Source organism: Colletotrichum graminicola, assembly GCF_000149035.1.
Source record: "Colletotrichum graminicola M1.001 genomic scaffold supercont1.57, whole genome shotgun sequence".
Taxonomy (NCBI): domain Eukaryota; kingdom Fungi; phylum Ascomycota; class Sordariomycetes; order Glomerellales; family Glomerellaceae; genus Colletotrichum; species Colletotrichum graminicola.
In genome coordinates this window covers 45,690-60,108 of record NW_007361061.1, presented here as the reverse complement: position 1 = coordinate 60,108, position 14,419 = coordinate 45,690, and the positions used below count along the sequence as shown (strand labels likewise).

The following is a 14,419-nucleotide window of genomic DNA, read 5'->3' as shown; positions in this document are numbered from 1 at the left end:
TAGCTGGGCCTTGACCGACCTCTTCTCACCAACGTGAATGACCGTCTCTATCGCCGATCCAAAAGAGCCATAAGCTACCTAGTTGCCGACAGATATACTTGAAACCTTGACAGGGTTAGGTACTTGCGCAACAAAGCCCAACTGCCTATCCAGCTGATGAAAATGGGCGCTCGTTTTTTGAAACAAACATTGCATATCCTTTTCTAGTAGCACTCGCCCAAATCCTTGATCATGTGACTGTACTGTACTAGTCACTCGACTTGTTTTCGCTAGATCTCTAGAGTAGGCGCGGTGAGCGGCAGGTGCGGACAAGCTCCACGACCCCGCCAGACAAGCAATTGCATTCTATCATATACACGACCGCGCCGTCCAGACCTCCCCCAGCGTCACCCCGAACACCACAAGAGGACAATTCATTCTCTCCCGGGTAGGCGGATTTCTTCCCTTGTACAACTACCCTCATCATTTCCAACATCACTCAGCGGAGCTATCCCACGTCCTTTGGCCACCACGAAACAAAAGCTTGGGGTTGGAGCTCTTATCTCTTATCGGGGCGCCCCGGCTAAACCGTGGGTCTTCTCCCTGCCCATTTTTGGCATCAGGACTGTCGAACACGTTCAACACCTCTACCTTACCATCAGCCTTGTCCGGCCCCAGTCTCTGCACACGCTGCTGCATCAATCTTGCGCAGAGCCAGAGCTTGTCAGGTAAACTCTGAATCTGTGAGTATCTCCAATTCCATACCATGGTGCTCTGTGTTGGCCCGGGCAGCTCCCATCTAGGGAGCCCCTCCCAAGGCTGTGGCCGTCTAGAAAAACGGCGCGTCTGCCTTGCCACACCATTCATTTTGCTCATTTCAGCATCGACGACTAACACACCTCTCCCTACAGACCAGCACATCGATCTACGATCGCTCAAGCCACAACCATGGCGGACGTGAAACCTGAAGAAACCCCTGTGGAGGACCACAACGTTGAGAACAACGACAACAATGAGAACAACAGCGTCGGCGAGGAAGACGGCCACGATGAGGTGCGCTCAAGACGCTTTTTCCGCCATTGGCTTCGCAGATAAAGAGGAGGTAACTGACAGCACAATCGTAGGAGGAGATCTCTGCGATGAAGAGACGGGTAGCCGAGATGGAAGAGGAGGCAGCTAAACTGCGCGAGATGCAAGCCAGCCTCGACCAGCAGAGTCGGGAGCTGTCGGAGAATAAGGAAGATATCGACAGCCGCAGTATCTTTGTCGGAAACGTCGATTACTCTGCCTCGCCTGAAGAGATCCAGGCTCACTTCCAGAGCTGCGGCTCCATCAACCGCGTCACAATCTTGTTGGACAAGTTCACTGGACAGCCGAAGGGGTACGTCACGCTCTCCCTGCTCGCCACGCGCGAACCGGTCTGTTGATAAATGATGGGGCTAACATGCTGCCGCGCTTCAGGTATGCTTACGTCGAGTTCACCGAGCCGAGCCTCGTGGCCCAGGCTCTCGTACTCAACGAGAGTGTCTTCAAGGGTCGCAACATCAAGGTCGTCCCCAAACGTACCAACGTTCCTGGCATGTCCCGCGGTCGCGGGCGCGGCGGCTTCCGCGGCGGTCGTGGCGGCTTCGGGCGCGGCGGTTTCCCGCCTCGGGGTGGCTACCGCGGGGGCTACCGTGGCCGGGGAAGAGGAGGATACACTCCTTATTAGGCAGGGTTACGTCTCTCGTAGGCCCGCGCCCGGCGTCAAGTTGGGATTGGTGGATGCGACACGGTTTATCACTTCGATTGTAACATACAGGACCGGTAGGGAAAGGGCAAAGCTTCGTTATGGCGTTCAGGGATAGGTCAGGCCCAGTACACAAAGTCGATGAGATGTAACTCTACATTGCGAAAGGTGACAGAGTGCGATCCTGTTCTCGATGTGGAATATCGGATGGTGAACGACGTCCGAGACACGATACTATTAGTCCGCATACGGGTTACTTATGGTCGAGAACAAAACAAGCCTTGGGTAGAAGACTATCCTGCACCCCTCTCGTTCAATTCATCGGTCCAGGGGAGACACTGAGAGCTCCCTCATGGCGACGCCAAAGACACAAACAATCAGTGCCACCGGGTGCACATAATTGCGGTGAAGATAGCAGATGATACGTCATATGCGCATCAAGTAATGGATCATGGCAATGAAAACCGGCCTGGTCGGGTTCGCAGCGAGACAAAACGGACGGACAAGCCTAGCGGTGCCGTCCTTCCGCGGTTGACCCACGAAGTCGCCCGATCCGGGCGCAGAGGCACCGCCGCCCGCCCCTTGGAACGCTCACCTTTCTGGGGTTTCCGACGGCCAGCTGACACACGGAAGTGCCTATTCCTCCATCTGATACGACCCAAAGGGGGGGGGCATCAGCCGGGCAAGGGCCTCGATCGCCGCCCTGAACCCAACCATACAAGGTCATTTTTTCGCACCGAGGGACCGGACCTGATGAGAATAGCTCGGCCCAGGGAGAGCCAAAGTAAGTCTGCGGCACGTGCATACTGTTAGAAGTCGATGCGCACAAGTCGGCAAACCTACGACGACTGCGATTTAGGGGTAGACAGGCAGGTTTTAAAAAAAAGGAATGGGCGGACAGCGATTCATTGGAGGGACACTACGGGGTGGGGGGCAGAAGACAGAGTTCATTGGGTTAGGGACTTTGTGTTATTTATGGCATACCATGTGCTCTAGGCGAATTCTCGTTCGCGTGCTCGCTGGTGTGCACAGAGGAGAGAGTATGTGGGATGGATGGATGGAGGGATAGCCGGTTGGCTGGAGCGTCATGGAGGGCGGCGAGGGAAGGGAACGGACTGGACGTGCCGGGCACCATTCGGTGCTCCCAAACCTCTAACCTCAGGCATGTTGACATGCCGGAACGCCGAACGGGGAAGGGGGGGTCTGAAGTTAGCTGGGGTGGCTGCTTGCCTGGGAAACCGGAAGAGAGCGAGGTGAACCTTTCGAGATGGACACTGGAGCGAGACAAAGAGAGAGGGCGGAAGAGAGCAAGATATCTAGAGACGGCAGAGGGAGAGAGGGATAGGTAGGTCGAGAGGAAGGGTGGCTGTAGCGCATGAGGTTCGGGAAACGAACGGGAAAGGTAGGATGGGACGAGGAACAATGCGCTGTTTCTGGTTTTGTCGTGTTCCTCCTTCTCCCTACCTAGGTAGGCAGGCGCCGGAGGTAGCTTTTTCGGATGACTCCTTGTAGTTTCTAATCCTGACCAAAACATGAGAAATCCATCGTGAGAAAATCTTGGCCTTGCCTCCCCCCCCCCCTCCTCAGCGAAGGTGTTACAATAACAAGGCCAGAGAGAAAAGGAAAGAGGCGTACAAGGTTGGATTGGAAGGCGAATGATAATTAGCAAAGGTATCGAAATCGCCACAGGAAAATTATGTAACGAGCATGATGCGCTCATGCAATCGCTTGGTCAGGTTCTAGATCTATCTTGACGGCTCGAACTGAGGGGCCCTCCCAGGCAGTTTTTATGGGCTCCGGGCTGTTAGGCATGGCGGGCACCGCCAGGGTACAGGTCACGCCGGGTAGGGTCCCCGTCCCGAGCGACAGGTACTATTGCTGAAGCCACCCGAAGCCAGGTCTACCTAGGCACACACACGCTATCTATCCGTACTCTGAGAGCGAGGTACTACTCCCTCTCTCTCTCTCTCTCTCTCTCTCCCCAACCCAACCCAACCCGAGCCGACTCAAGAAGGGATGGGGCTGGGTGTGGTGCGGTGTAGGAAGCAGGGGCTTGTTGGATTTGCGGTTTTCTGACGGTCGTAGGCATCCGAAACGCCATTGAGGACAGTGTTTAGAAACCCAAGGAGGCCTGCCACGGTGCTTCCCGGGGGAGTTGCTTTGTTTTGGCTTTCCTCCTGGCGCTCCGCACTCCAGCTGCCTCTTGGTTGCTTGGCGAGGTACGTTTAAACAACGCAAGGGCAAAGAGGATTGAGACAAGAGAAGCCGCGCCTTTTTTTTTTTTTTTTTGTATGGTAGAGAGCGGAACACGCGAGCGCATTGAGCAGCGCCTGGTGGTGTCCATCGCCAATACCGAGGTGGCACCTACTTTGATAGATAGAGTTCCCTCATCAGCCTCTGCACCCGTCCCTGGTCAGCCACTCCTCCTCCTGCGGTTGCAATAGCACAAGCCTAGCATGTATTTGGATCTGAAGAGTCTGAATGTGGTGTGGGTGTGCTAACTCGCAATGCCCCCTTGATCATGGCAACTGTCTGCCGCCCTCCGATGGCCGACGACGACTGAGCACCTCTGCTCGCTTTCCAGCCGGTACCCCAAAGTGACTTCCTGGCCCCGCCAAGTACTAACAGGCGCGGATACGCCATCCGCACCAGCTTGTTTTGCCTCTCTCCTCTCCCTCTCCATGCTGCAGGTGCCGTAATCACTATGCCCAGTCACTGCTTACTACTACAGGTGGTGGTACTTTTGTCCACCACCTCAGTCACCAACGGGCAACGCCCAAAGAGCAGGACTGAACCTTGTTCCGGCTCGCTGCGACCGGTTACCACCTTAATACACCTACCTACCCACCCACCGCCTACTTCACCTCCCGCATCACGCCTAACAACCTTCACTACCTACCTACCTACCTACTGTGTACTCTCTCTCTTCCGGCCGGAGACACATCCACTCGCACACACGTACCGTTTGACAAGCGCTCAGACGGGGGGGCGACTACCTTACCAAACACCAAACCTGCTCCATTCTATCTTCTTTCCTTCAACAACCAACCTCTAGACCCCATCTAATCCACCAGTCGATCCTCTTTCACCCTCTCTCCCCTCTCGCCGTTCGTCGACAAGTCCAATATCCTCTGTCCTTCATCGCTGGTTCGAACCCATCCGGTCAGTAGGTAGTATTCTTACTGTCCTGTCCTGTCCTGTCCGTCCGTCTGTCCTTCCGTGCTTGAGCCTTGCTTGACCTTCCCGCCGCGTCACCTTATCATCCACCTCTACACTAGAGGGAACTTCAAGGGCCGCCCCCCCCCAAAAAAAACCAAGCCCACTTGGCTCATCGGAGCGGGGGGCTTTCTGCACCACACAGCACAGCACAGCCTCATCTCTGCTTGTCGCCGCCGTCCTTGTCGTCGTCAACGCCAATCCGGACTGCCTGACCTCATACCAGCAGCCGACATCTTTTTTCCGCTGCTACTGCTGCTGCCTCCCGACGTCGCTGAACGATCCCATTTCGCCGTAATCTTGCGACCGGTCATTCTCAAACGCTTTCGCCGCAACCTCCCCAACCCCTCATTTGTTCCAAGAACAGACGACCGTCTTTTGAGCACGACAGGTATTTTGGGAGTCGACACCGTTGTCGCTGGCTATCCCGCGACGAAATGAGTTCCTCCCGCAACGATGCCGGGCAGCCCAAGTAAGTCCTGCTCATGCTCCTCCCGGCTCTCCTCTGCTCTGCTCTGCACACAATGTCATCTCGACGACATCGCCGCCGAAAGAACCATGATAGCTAACTGTGCCGTCCCTCAGCCGCAAGCCCAACCTCCGAGTAACGAGTTTGTCATCCCCACGTCGTCACCATGCGCAGCATCGGCAGCAGTAACTAACTTGAACGCAGTCATCGCCGCAGATGGCTTGTACAAGCGAGATGTATTCCGTACGTTGTTCCCCATAGCCTCCCAAGGTGCCAGCTTGTTGACTAACCTTGCCTAGGGTTTCCCGATCCTTTCGCCGTCATCACTGTCAATGGAGACCAGACCAAGACCACGACGGCTCAGAAGCGAACACTGAACCCATACTGGAATGAAAGCTTCGACCTGTGAGTAGCAGTTCCTATCGCGCCCGTCGCATCCATGCCATGATGCTAACAGGCTACAGTCACGTAAATGAGGACACCATTTTAGCAGTCCAGGTGTTTGACCAAAAGAAGTTCAAGAAGAAGGATCAGGGTTTCCTTGGCGTCATTAACGTCAGAATCGGCGATGTCATTGAGCTGGCACCAGATGCCGATGGTAACAATTCCCCGCTGTGACTGGTCGCGGGCTCGACTGACATTTTTCGTTGCACAGATCAAATGCTCACGCGAGACCTCAAGAAGTCGACCGACAACCTAGTAGTACACGGAAAGCTAATAATCAATCTGTCCACGAACCTCACCACACCCGCTCGAGCTGGGCAGGCCTCGTCTAGCCGACCGTCACTCGTTCCGCCGGCGCAAGGATCTAGTATTTCGGCACTTTCAGCCCCAGCAACTGATGCTAGGCCGGGCTCCGCGACGGGTGTCCCGAACGGCGGTCCGGCACCTGGCTCTCAGGTTAACCTTCCGCATAGACCAGCCAGTATGACATCAAACGGCCCCCCCCCCGCTGCCAACGGCACCGCAGCCCCTGCACGCCAGCCCAGCACCCTCAGCCCCTTCGAAGATGCGCAGGGCCGGTTGCCTGCTGGCTGGGAACGCCGAGAGGATAACCTGGGTCGTACCTACTACGTCGATCACAACACCAGGACCACCAGCTGGAACAGACCAACCGTTGCCGGTGCCGCGGAACAGAGGAACGACCGCGAAGCAGCTACCCAAGTGGAGCGTCAACGACATCAGAACCGAACCCTCCCAGAGGACCGAACGGGCGCGAACTCCCCTACTCTGCAAGCCCAGCAGGCAGCCGCCGCCGCCGCCGCCGCTCAGAGCGCGAGTAACTCTACCATGATGCACACTGGGGCGACAAGCCCGGGCACCGGCGAGCTGCCGCCCGGGTGGGAGCAGAGATGGACTCCGGAAGGCCGCCCGTATTTCGTGGACCACAACACCCGAACGACCACCTGGGTCGACCCCCGCCGTCAGCAATATATCCGTATGTATGGTGGACAGAACAACCAGAACGGCACGATTCAGCAACAGCCCGTGTCACAGCTGGGGCCTCTGCCAAGCGGCTGGGAGATGCGTCTCACAAACACAGCCAGAGTGTACTTCGTCGACCACAACACAAAGACCACGACATGGGACGACCCTCGCCTGCCGTCCTCCCTGGACCAAAACGTGCCGCAGTACAAGCGCGACTTCAGGAGGAAGCTCATTTACTTCCGCTCGCAACCGGCGATGCGCATCCTTTCCGGGCAATGTCACATCAAGGTCCGGCGTTCTCACATTTTCGAGGACTCGTTTGCAGAAATCACTCGGCAGTCTGCCACTGATTTAAAGAAGCGGCTGATGATCAAGTTTGATGGTGAAGACGGTCTCGACTACGGTGGTCTTTCCAGAGAATTCTTCTTCTTGCTCTCCCACGAAATGTTCAACCCCTTCTACTGCCTTTTCGAATACTCCGCCCACGACAACTACACCCTCCAAATCAACCCCCACTCCGGAATCAACCCTGAGCATCTGAACTACTTCAAGTTCATCGGCCGCGTTGTCGGCCTGGCCATCTTTCACCGTCGTTTCCTAGACGCCTTCTTCATCGGTGCTTTGTACAAGATGATTCTTGGCAAGCCGGTCGCCCTGGCTGACATGGAGGGTGTCGATGCCGACTTCCACCGATCTCTGCAGTGGATGCTCGACAATGACATTTCCGGAGGAATCCTCGAGCAGACATTTTCTACGGAAGACGAGCGCTTCGGCGTCATGACTGTCGAGGATCTCATCCCTGGCGGTCGCGATATCGATGTGACAAACGAGAACAAGAAGGAATACGTTGACCTCATGGTCAAGTGGAGAATTGAGAAGCGTATTGCAGAGCAGTTCCAGGCGTTCAAGGACGGCTTCCATGAGCTTATCCCTCAGGACCTTGTCAATGTCTTCGACGAACGTGAGCTTGAACTGCTCATTGGTGGTATTGCCGAAATCGATGTCGACGATTGGAAGAAGCACACAGACTACCGTGGTTACACTGAGTCGGACGAGGTTATCCAATTCTTCTGGCAGACGATCCGGTCCTGGGATGGAGAGCAGAAGTCGCGTCTGCTCCAGTTCGCCACTGGTACTTCTCGTATCCCCGTCAACGGCTTCAAGGATCTCCAGGGCAGTGATGGACCGAGAAGGTTCACGATCGAGAAGGCGGGCGAAATCAACAACCTCCCCAAGGCCCACACATGGTAAGTTGTCACTCCGGACTCGATTTAACCCCGTTGTCACGTACTAATCTTCACTCTGTAGTTTCAACCGTTTGGACCTGCCGCCATACAAGAGTCTCGAGATGTTGCAGCAGAAGCTCACAATTGCTGTTGAGGAGACTATGGGCTTCGGTCAAGAATAGATGCCTACATTCTTACCGACCCGCGTGAATGCTTCTGCAGCACAGAAGCACAATCAAGACCTGCACCTCCTTTACACAGTAGCCAGGCATTGTTTTGACTCGAGGCGTGCGTATCATGCATGTGGCCCACTTTGTCTCTGAGGATTGGGACAGAATTCGAAGCTCGTTAGTGTGGAAATTTGCAGCATCAAATTCATTCGGATGTTTGGCGTGCGGTAGGGATATTTGGAATAAACCTTCGTTTCTCTTATCTCCATGCGGGGAGGGCTGTGGGAAGTGATGACGACAGGAAGCGATTCGAGCCGGAAAGCGGCAAAGTACGAGCAGGAGAGGATGGGAAGTAGCGGCCGTGTTGTACCAAAAGCTCCTTGGGTGCGGTGAGTTTGCATCAGGAGCCTAGACGTCTGCGAATTGAGTCGCAGCCAGGGGAGATTAATATCTGTTCTGGAGAGGAGACCTCGACCCGACAGAGGCTCTCGAGGGCAGGGAACAGGAAGGGCTAGCCATTGTTTGAAGGGCGCATTTGATTATAACGGGCATCACAAATCTAGTGCGGAATCCGCATCAGACAGAGTTTTATATATATACATGACTCACTTGGGAAACACCCTGGTTGCGTGACGTGCTCTGCAACTTGGCCTTGTCTGCCATGCTGCAACCGACTAAAATCTGTTTACACATCTCGTGCTGCTGCGACCATCATCATCTCTCTCTCGATCACGAGCATCATCAACGTGGAGCATCAAAGTGGAGCACCCCGAAGTACATCATCGTCACTGTCGAACGGCAATGACCGGGCATGATGGTAGGGGGAAAACGGAAGCAGAACTTGTAATCTACAATCCACCCGCGGTCGTCTAGCGATGGATCCTCCGCATATGTACATACACACACGCCCGCGCACGCACATCCGCATACAAAACAAAACGAAGCCTCACTCAGGTCGGCTCCAACGTGCCTGGTGTATCTCTGGCTCTTTCCTCGGGCCGGGCTGTTCACATGCTGGGCCACGAGAAGGGCACCCCTACAAACAGATACGACCAAGACAGCTGCTCCCCCCTCCCTCTCTTTCTCTCCCTCTCTCTGGGTCGGGATCTTCCGCAAAGCCTTCCTCCCAACTCGCTCGTTTGACTTGCTTGCTTTGGGCGAAAGCCTCTACATGCGGTACCACATGCGGGTGATCTTGGTGTTGCGCATCTTGCGCTGGAGCTGGAAGATGCCGTACATGAGGGCCTCGGAGGTCGGGGGGCAGCCGGGGACGTAAACGTCGACGGGGACGACGCGGTCGCAGCCGCGGACGACCGAGTACGAGTAGTGGTAGTAGCCGCCACCGTTGGCGCAGGAGCCCATGGAGATGACCCAGCGGGGCTCGGGCATCTGGTCGTAGACCTGGCGGAGGGCCGGGGCCATCTTGTTGGTGAGGGTGCCGGCGACGATCATGACGTCCGACTGACGAGGGGAGGCACGGAAAATGATTCCGAGACGGTCCTGGTCGTAGCGGGGCGTGGAGAGGTGCATCATCTCGACGGCGCAGCAGGCGAGACCGAAGGTCATGGGCCAGAGGGAGGACTGACGGGCCCAATTCGTTATTACGTCGAGGGAGGTACTGTGAAGGGGGGAAGAAAGAACTAATATTAGTCATCTGATTTTCAAAGTGATATGGTTTCGATGCCGGGCATGGATTCGAAGCAGTCGGGCGTGTTTGGAAGAGGGGAGGGGGCCCGTACAGAGCGTATTGCATAACACCCTTGGTGCCCTCCTGGCTAGGCAGAGGGACCTCCTTGCGCTCCTTCTTGATGAGGCCGGTCGAGTGCGCAGCAGCAGGGCTGGCGTCCTTTCGTGACGAGGAGGAGATGGAGGCGGCGGCGATTCTGAAGGGCATGACGGACGCGGTCGGCTTCGCTACACGTGGGAACCAACTGAGGTTAGCCGATGTACAGGACCATCATGGCGATGAGAGCCTCAATTGCATCGTAGAAGGCTACTACGAGTTTCGATTCGATGGTGGCGGGCGGTCCACGAAGGAGTTTTGTGCGTATCCGGTGCTCGGCAGACCGGCTCGAGGGGGTTGATGTGGAGGGAGCTTACCTCGCAGGGCCATCGAGGCCGCTGTCCTCGTGGAGGAAAGCATCTTGTCGTGTCCGGTAGAGTGATGTCGTCTCTTTCGCGAGAGATATCGGAGTTGATGGAGTGGAGAGGGTGTATCGCGAGGGGGAAGTCGGTGAGGGAGCGGCGGCCGGCGACTCAATGGACGAAGGGGATCGATCGATCGGGGGGGGCGGACCTTTTTTGGGTGTAGGATGGTTGACGTTGTCGATGGCGGTTGATGGTTTTCGCCTCTTTTCTCGCTAATGGTATTGCGAGCAATCTGATTGGCCAGTCCGCGACCGGGATGGTCCGTGTGCAAGGCACGTGGGGGGGGAGGATATCTCGCCGTCATTTAGGCGTTGTCGATAACTCCCCGATGGTGCTCGGGAGGATCGCTCATGCCCTCTTTCGCCGGCTGTTCCAGACGGGCTCGATTTGCCACAGAACTCCTACGATTTACTAAAGCCGTCATCATGCACCCGGTCATTCTTCCACCAAATTATGATGGATTTCCTTGAAGGGTCCCTGCAATATGTCCCCGGACGTTCAACTCCCGGGTCCAAAAGCTACTGCTTAAAGCATCATTGTGTACCCTGTGCCACCTTAAGGGGACCACCTTGGGTACGCATCTCGGGTTGCAATTCCTGAATTGGCAGTGACTAGTTAGGTCATGCCTTGATCAAAAGGGTGGTTCAGAGGCGCTCCTAAATGTATATCAAAAATTCCAGACCAGTGTGTGGCTTGTTTGATGTGTTACAGCCGCACTGCGCTCCTCGGACTGCAAGAGACGCATGAAAGGAACTTAGCTCCTGCAAATCGGAGACCTTGGATCAGTCTTCCCTGTCTATCTGATGTGTTTACAGCTGTTGAAGAAAAAGCCAACGCTACGGAACCCAGGAGCAGCAAGTGACAGTCGTAAAGCCAATTGACCTTCCCACAACCTTTACACACTTTTCGAGTCAGCCAAACTTCTTCACAGCAAACTTCATCTCTTCATAAAAGCATCATCCTGCCTCGGACCTCGAATCTAGCTCTCAATGGGAAGATTATGTCACAGTCACCGACCGGAGACTAGCACTCATCGAATCCCGAGCTCCCCTTAGTAAGCAGGCCGATTTCCCCATTACAGTCGAATCGATTTTAACGTATCCTACGCACATTTCACTACATTCAAGCTCCTTCAAACCTGTTCCTATCCCTCTGGTTTCTTAGAGAAGCTTTAGGGTTAAGTACACCCGGATAACTACTTTACTGTATTCGCCAGCGCTTCGATACCAATTAGTGGGCAGTAAAATTTTACAAATATATATATGGAAGACAAATCTTGCTTTCCAACCAACAACATGCACGACCGATTTGGAGTCTTTAGCTGAGGTTGAAAAATATCGAATGAGTGGTCGGTCAAAGCGGTGGGGCCTTGCCGGGGCGGCTTACACGGCGGACAAGAGCCGAATTGGTGGTACCGTTTTGAGAAGAGAACCCGAGTCTTCCTCGCCCATTCCCCGGGCAACTAGTAATCCAGCAACGTGATTGGCGATGTGATTTCAATAAAGCAGCACACAGGCCAATGTCATTGACATTTTTGGGTCTTCAAGTCTCAGACAGTCGTGGTTCAAATGACTTGACTGAGGTCACTCACAATAGCTCGGCGCAATTTCCCCCCACCAAGCAAAATATCATCTCCACGTCAGTGAACCGGGGTGCATATCGGGAAAGGGGCTACAGGGCCGCGCACTTCACTCTACAAGAGCTACCCACATTGCAAATAGATTACCGCTTCCTCAAATGAGAACTGTCGACCGTTGCGTTCGTGGACCCGACCCTCATATCTCTCTCCTCGGACTAGCCATGGGCAGTCTGTCGTATCCAAGACCTTGCCGATGACCTGATCGATCTCCTCGCGGGTGACCGAAGCAGAAGAAAATTCACCTTTGCGATGGCGTGGAAGGCCAATCGTCCGGCGCCCAGCTCGGCCAAACCTTTGCTCAAAGGCGTGCTGACGACCTTCATCCTGACACTGCTGTTGACGAGCACCTACATGTACCGCGATACGATCAGCACCAAAGCCTCCCAAGTCAAGTTCACCGATGGCGCCGCGACCGACTACTTCAAGTACCCCTTCAACGCTAGCGACGCCGATGCGAACCCGATCGGCTGGCTGATCCACGACGCGCGGGCGAAGCACGCGACGATACTCCAGAAACGGAGCCGTACTCTGCACAATGCCGCCCAGCGCTACCGTGAGCGACGGGGCAGACACCCGCCCCCGGGGTTCCAGGAATGGTTCCATCATGCTATGGAGACCGATGCAATAGTCGTTGAAGAGTTCTTCGACCGGATCTATGACGACCTCGGGCCGTTCTGGGCGCTCGACGCCAAGACAACTTCGAAGCGAGCCAACGCAGGGGAGCACGTCGTAAGAGTGCGCAACGGCACGGCGACGGGCGATGGGAACATGGAGGATAGGGAACCGTGGCTGGGGCTTTGGACAGCTCTGGTGTCTGAGTTTGCGAAACATCTGCCTGACGTGGACATGCCCATCAACTACATGCACGAGCCACGGATCCTGGTTCCGTCGCAGGACATGGAGAAATACGTTGCGAAGGAGGGGAAGACGAGAAACATGCCGCCCAAGAACAAGGTCGCGTCTCAGCTCCAGAGCTTGACGAGCGTTGATGCTGCCCGAGGAACTCTCTACTCCAAGGGGTGGACAAGCGGCGACCGTCGCAAGTACTGGGACCTTGTTCGGGAGGCCTGTCCTTCAGATTCCCCAGCGAGGAACGTACCTGCGGCGACAGACCTTTCCCTGCCACCAACATTGCCATACTCATGGAAAGCACCGTTTGCTCGTCGAGGCTACGTGCAGAACTTCACCATGTCCATGGACCCGTGTGTGCAGCCTCACCTACGTTCGCTTCATGGCACCTTCGTCGAGCCTCTGAACGTCAATACGACAAAAGATCTTATCCCCCTTTTCGGGGGCTCCAAGCTCCTCGTCAACTCGGACATCCTCATCCCTGGCGCCATGTACCTCTCTGATGACCCAAGCTACACCGGCGGCAACATCCGCGGCCCCGCATGGCCCGAGAAACTCAATCGCCTCGTCTGGCGGGGCATCGGATCCGGAGGCCTCGCCCAGTCAGACAACTGGACGCATTTCCACCGCCAGCGGCTGGTAGAGATGCTCAATGGCACCACCGTGCACGGCATGGAGGTCAATGACGTCCGCGCGATGACCTTCGATATGCCCCCTCTGGAACGCTACAACACTCTACGCCGTCGCCAGAAGCGGCTCGGGAAGTTCCTCTCTCGGTTCACGGATGTGGGCTTCACGCACCTGCTGTGCGGACCCGAACACGACCGGCGTAAGGAATGTGACTGGCTCGCGCCGCACTTATCGGTGGTCAACGCCACGCCTATGGCGGAGCAGTTCTCGAACAAGTTCCTCCCGGACGCGGACGGCTACAGCTTCAGCGGGCGGTTCAGGGCGTTCCTGCTGTCGACGAGCGTGCCGCTCAAGGCGACGGTGTACGCCGAGTGGCACGATGACCGCCTCACGCCGTGGTTGCACTTCGTGCCGCTGGACAACACCTTCCAGGACCTCTACGGTGTGCTGGACTTCTTCACCGACGGCGATGATGAGCCACAGGGTTCGTGGGGCGTCCACAGTGTGCTGAGGAAGAAGAGCAAAGGCGACGACGCTGCGAGGTGGATTGCAGAGCAGGGCAGGGAGTGGGCGGAGAAGGTGCTGCGCCGCGAGGATATGCGGCTGTACGTCTGGAGGTTGTTGCTGGAGTTTGCGAGGCTTTGCGACGAGCGTCGGGATACGCTTGGCTACGTGGATGACCTTCCTTGAATATCTCGAGTTTTGATAGGCTTTACAGCCATGACTTCTGATGAGGTGTTTTGGTTTGCAAAATATCGGAAACCATATTAGCACCAATGAACTAAAAGTCAGGGGGGGGGGCCTGCGTGGCAAGCTTTCGACCGCAATTTCCTAAGCTTCTTAAGCTCAGTATTCCAATTGGATGTAACCTGGCTGACCAATCGCCTGTCGCTTTCGCCAACTAGCGTTGGCCTTGCAGGAGTCTATACGGCGTAG

At 55.7% G+C, this 14,419-nt stretch overlaps 4 protein-coding genes across 4 annotated transcripts; 3 read left to right on the top strand and 1 right to left on the bottom strand.

The window, feature by feature from the left end:
- Nucleotides 1–927: 927 nt before the first annotated feature.
- On the top strand, nt 928–1,690 carry GLRG_10164 (RNA recognition domain-containing protein; the record flags this gene model as incomplete). The annotated part of the gene is made up of 3 exons (XM_008100849.1): nt 928–1,032; nt 1,104–1,360; nt 1,441–1,690. The coding sequence occupies 3 exons, from the start codon at nt 928–930 to the stop codon at nt 1,688–1,690; spliced, it is 612 nt and encodes a 203-aa protein (XP_008099040.1).
- Nucleotides 1,691–5,361: 3,671 nt separating this feature from the next.
- GLRG_10163 (HECT-domain-containing protein) lies at nt 5,362–8,229 on the top strand (the record flags this gene model as incomplete). The annotated part of the gene is made up of 7 exons (XM_008100848.1): nt 5,362–5,396; nt 5,510–5,535; nt 5,598–5,636; nt 5,693–5,798; nt 5,858–5,991; nt 6,049–8,068; nt 8,130–8,229. 7 exons carry the CDS (start codon nt 5,362–5,364, stop codon nt 8,227–8,229), a joined length of 2,460 nt encoding a protein of 819 aa, XP_008099039.1.
- Nucleotides 8,230–9,384: 1,155 nt separating this feature from the next.
- GLRG_10162 (NADH-quinone oxidoreductase) lies at nt 9,385–10,111 on the bottom strand (the record flags this gene model as incomplete). The annotated part of the gene is made up of 2 exons (XM_008100847.1): nt 9,385–9,835; nt 9,957–10,111. The coding sequence occupies 2 exons, from the start codon at nt 10,109–10,111 to the stop codon at nt 9,385–9,387; spliced, it is 606 nt and encodes a 201-aa protein (XP_008099038.1).
- Nucleotides 10,112–12,253: 2,142 nt separating this feature from the next.
- On the top strand, nt 12,254–14,173 carry GLRG_10161 (capsular associated protein; the record flags this gene model as incomplete). Its single annotated transcript, XM_008100846.1, has 1 exon — nt 12,254–14,173. One exon carries the CDS (start codon nt 12,254–12,256, stop codon nt 14,171–14,173), a length of 1,920 nt encoding a protein of 639 aa, XP_008099037.1.
- Nucleotides 14,174–14,419: the final 246 nt, after the last annotated feature.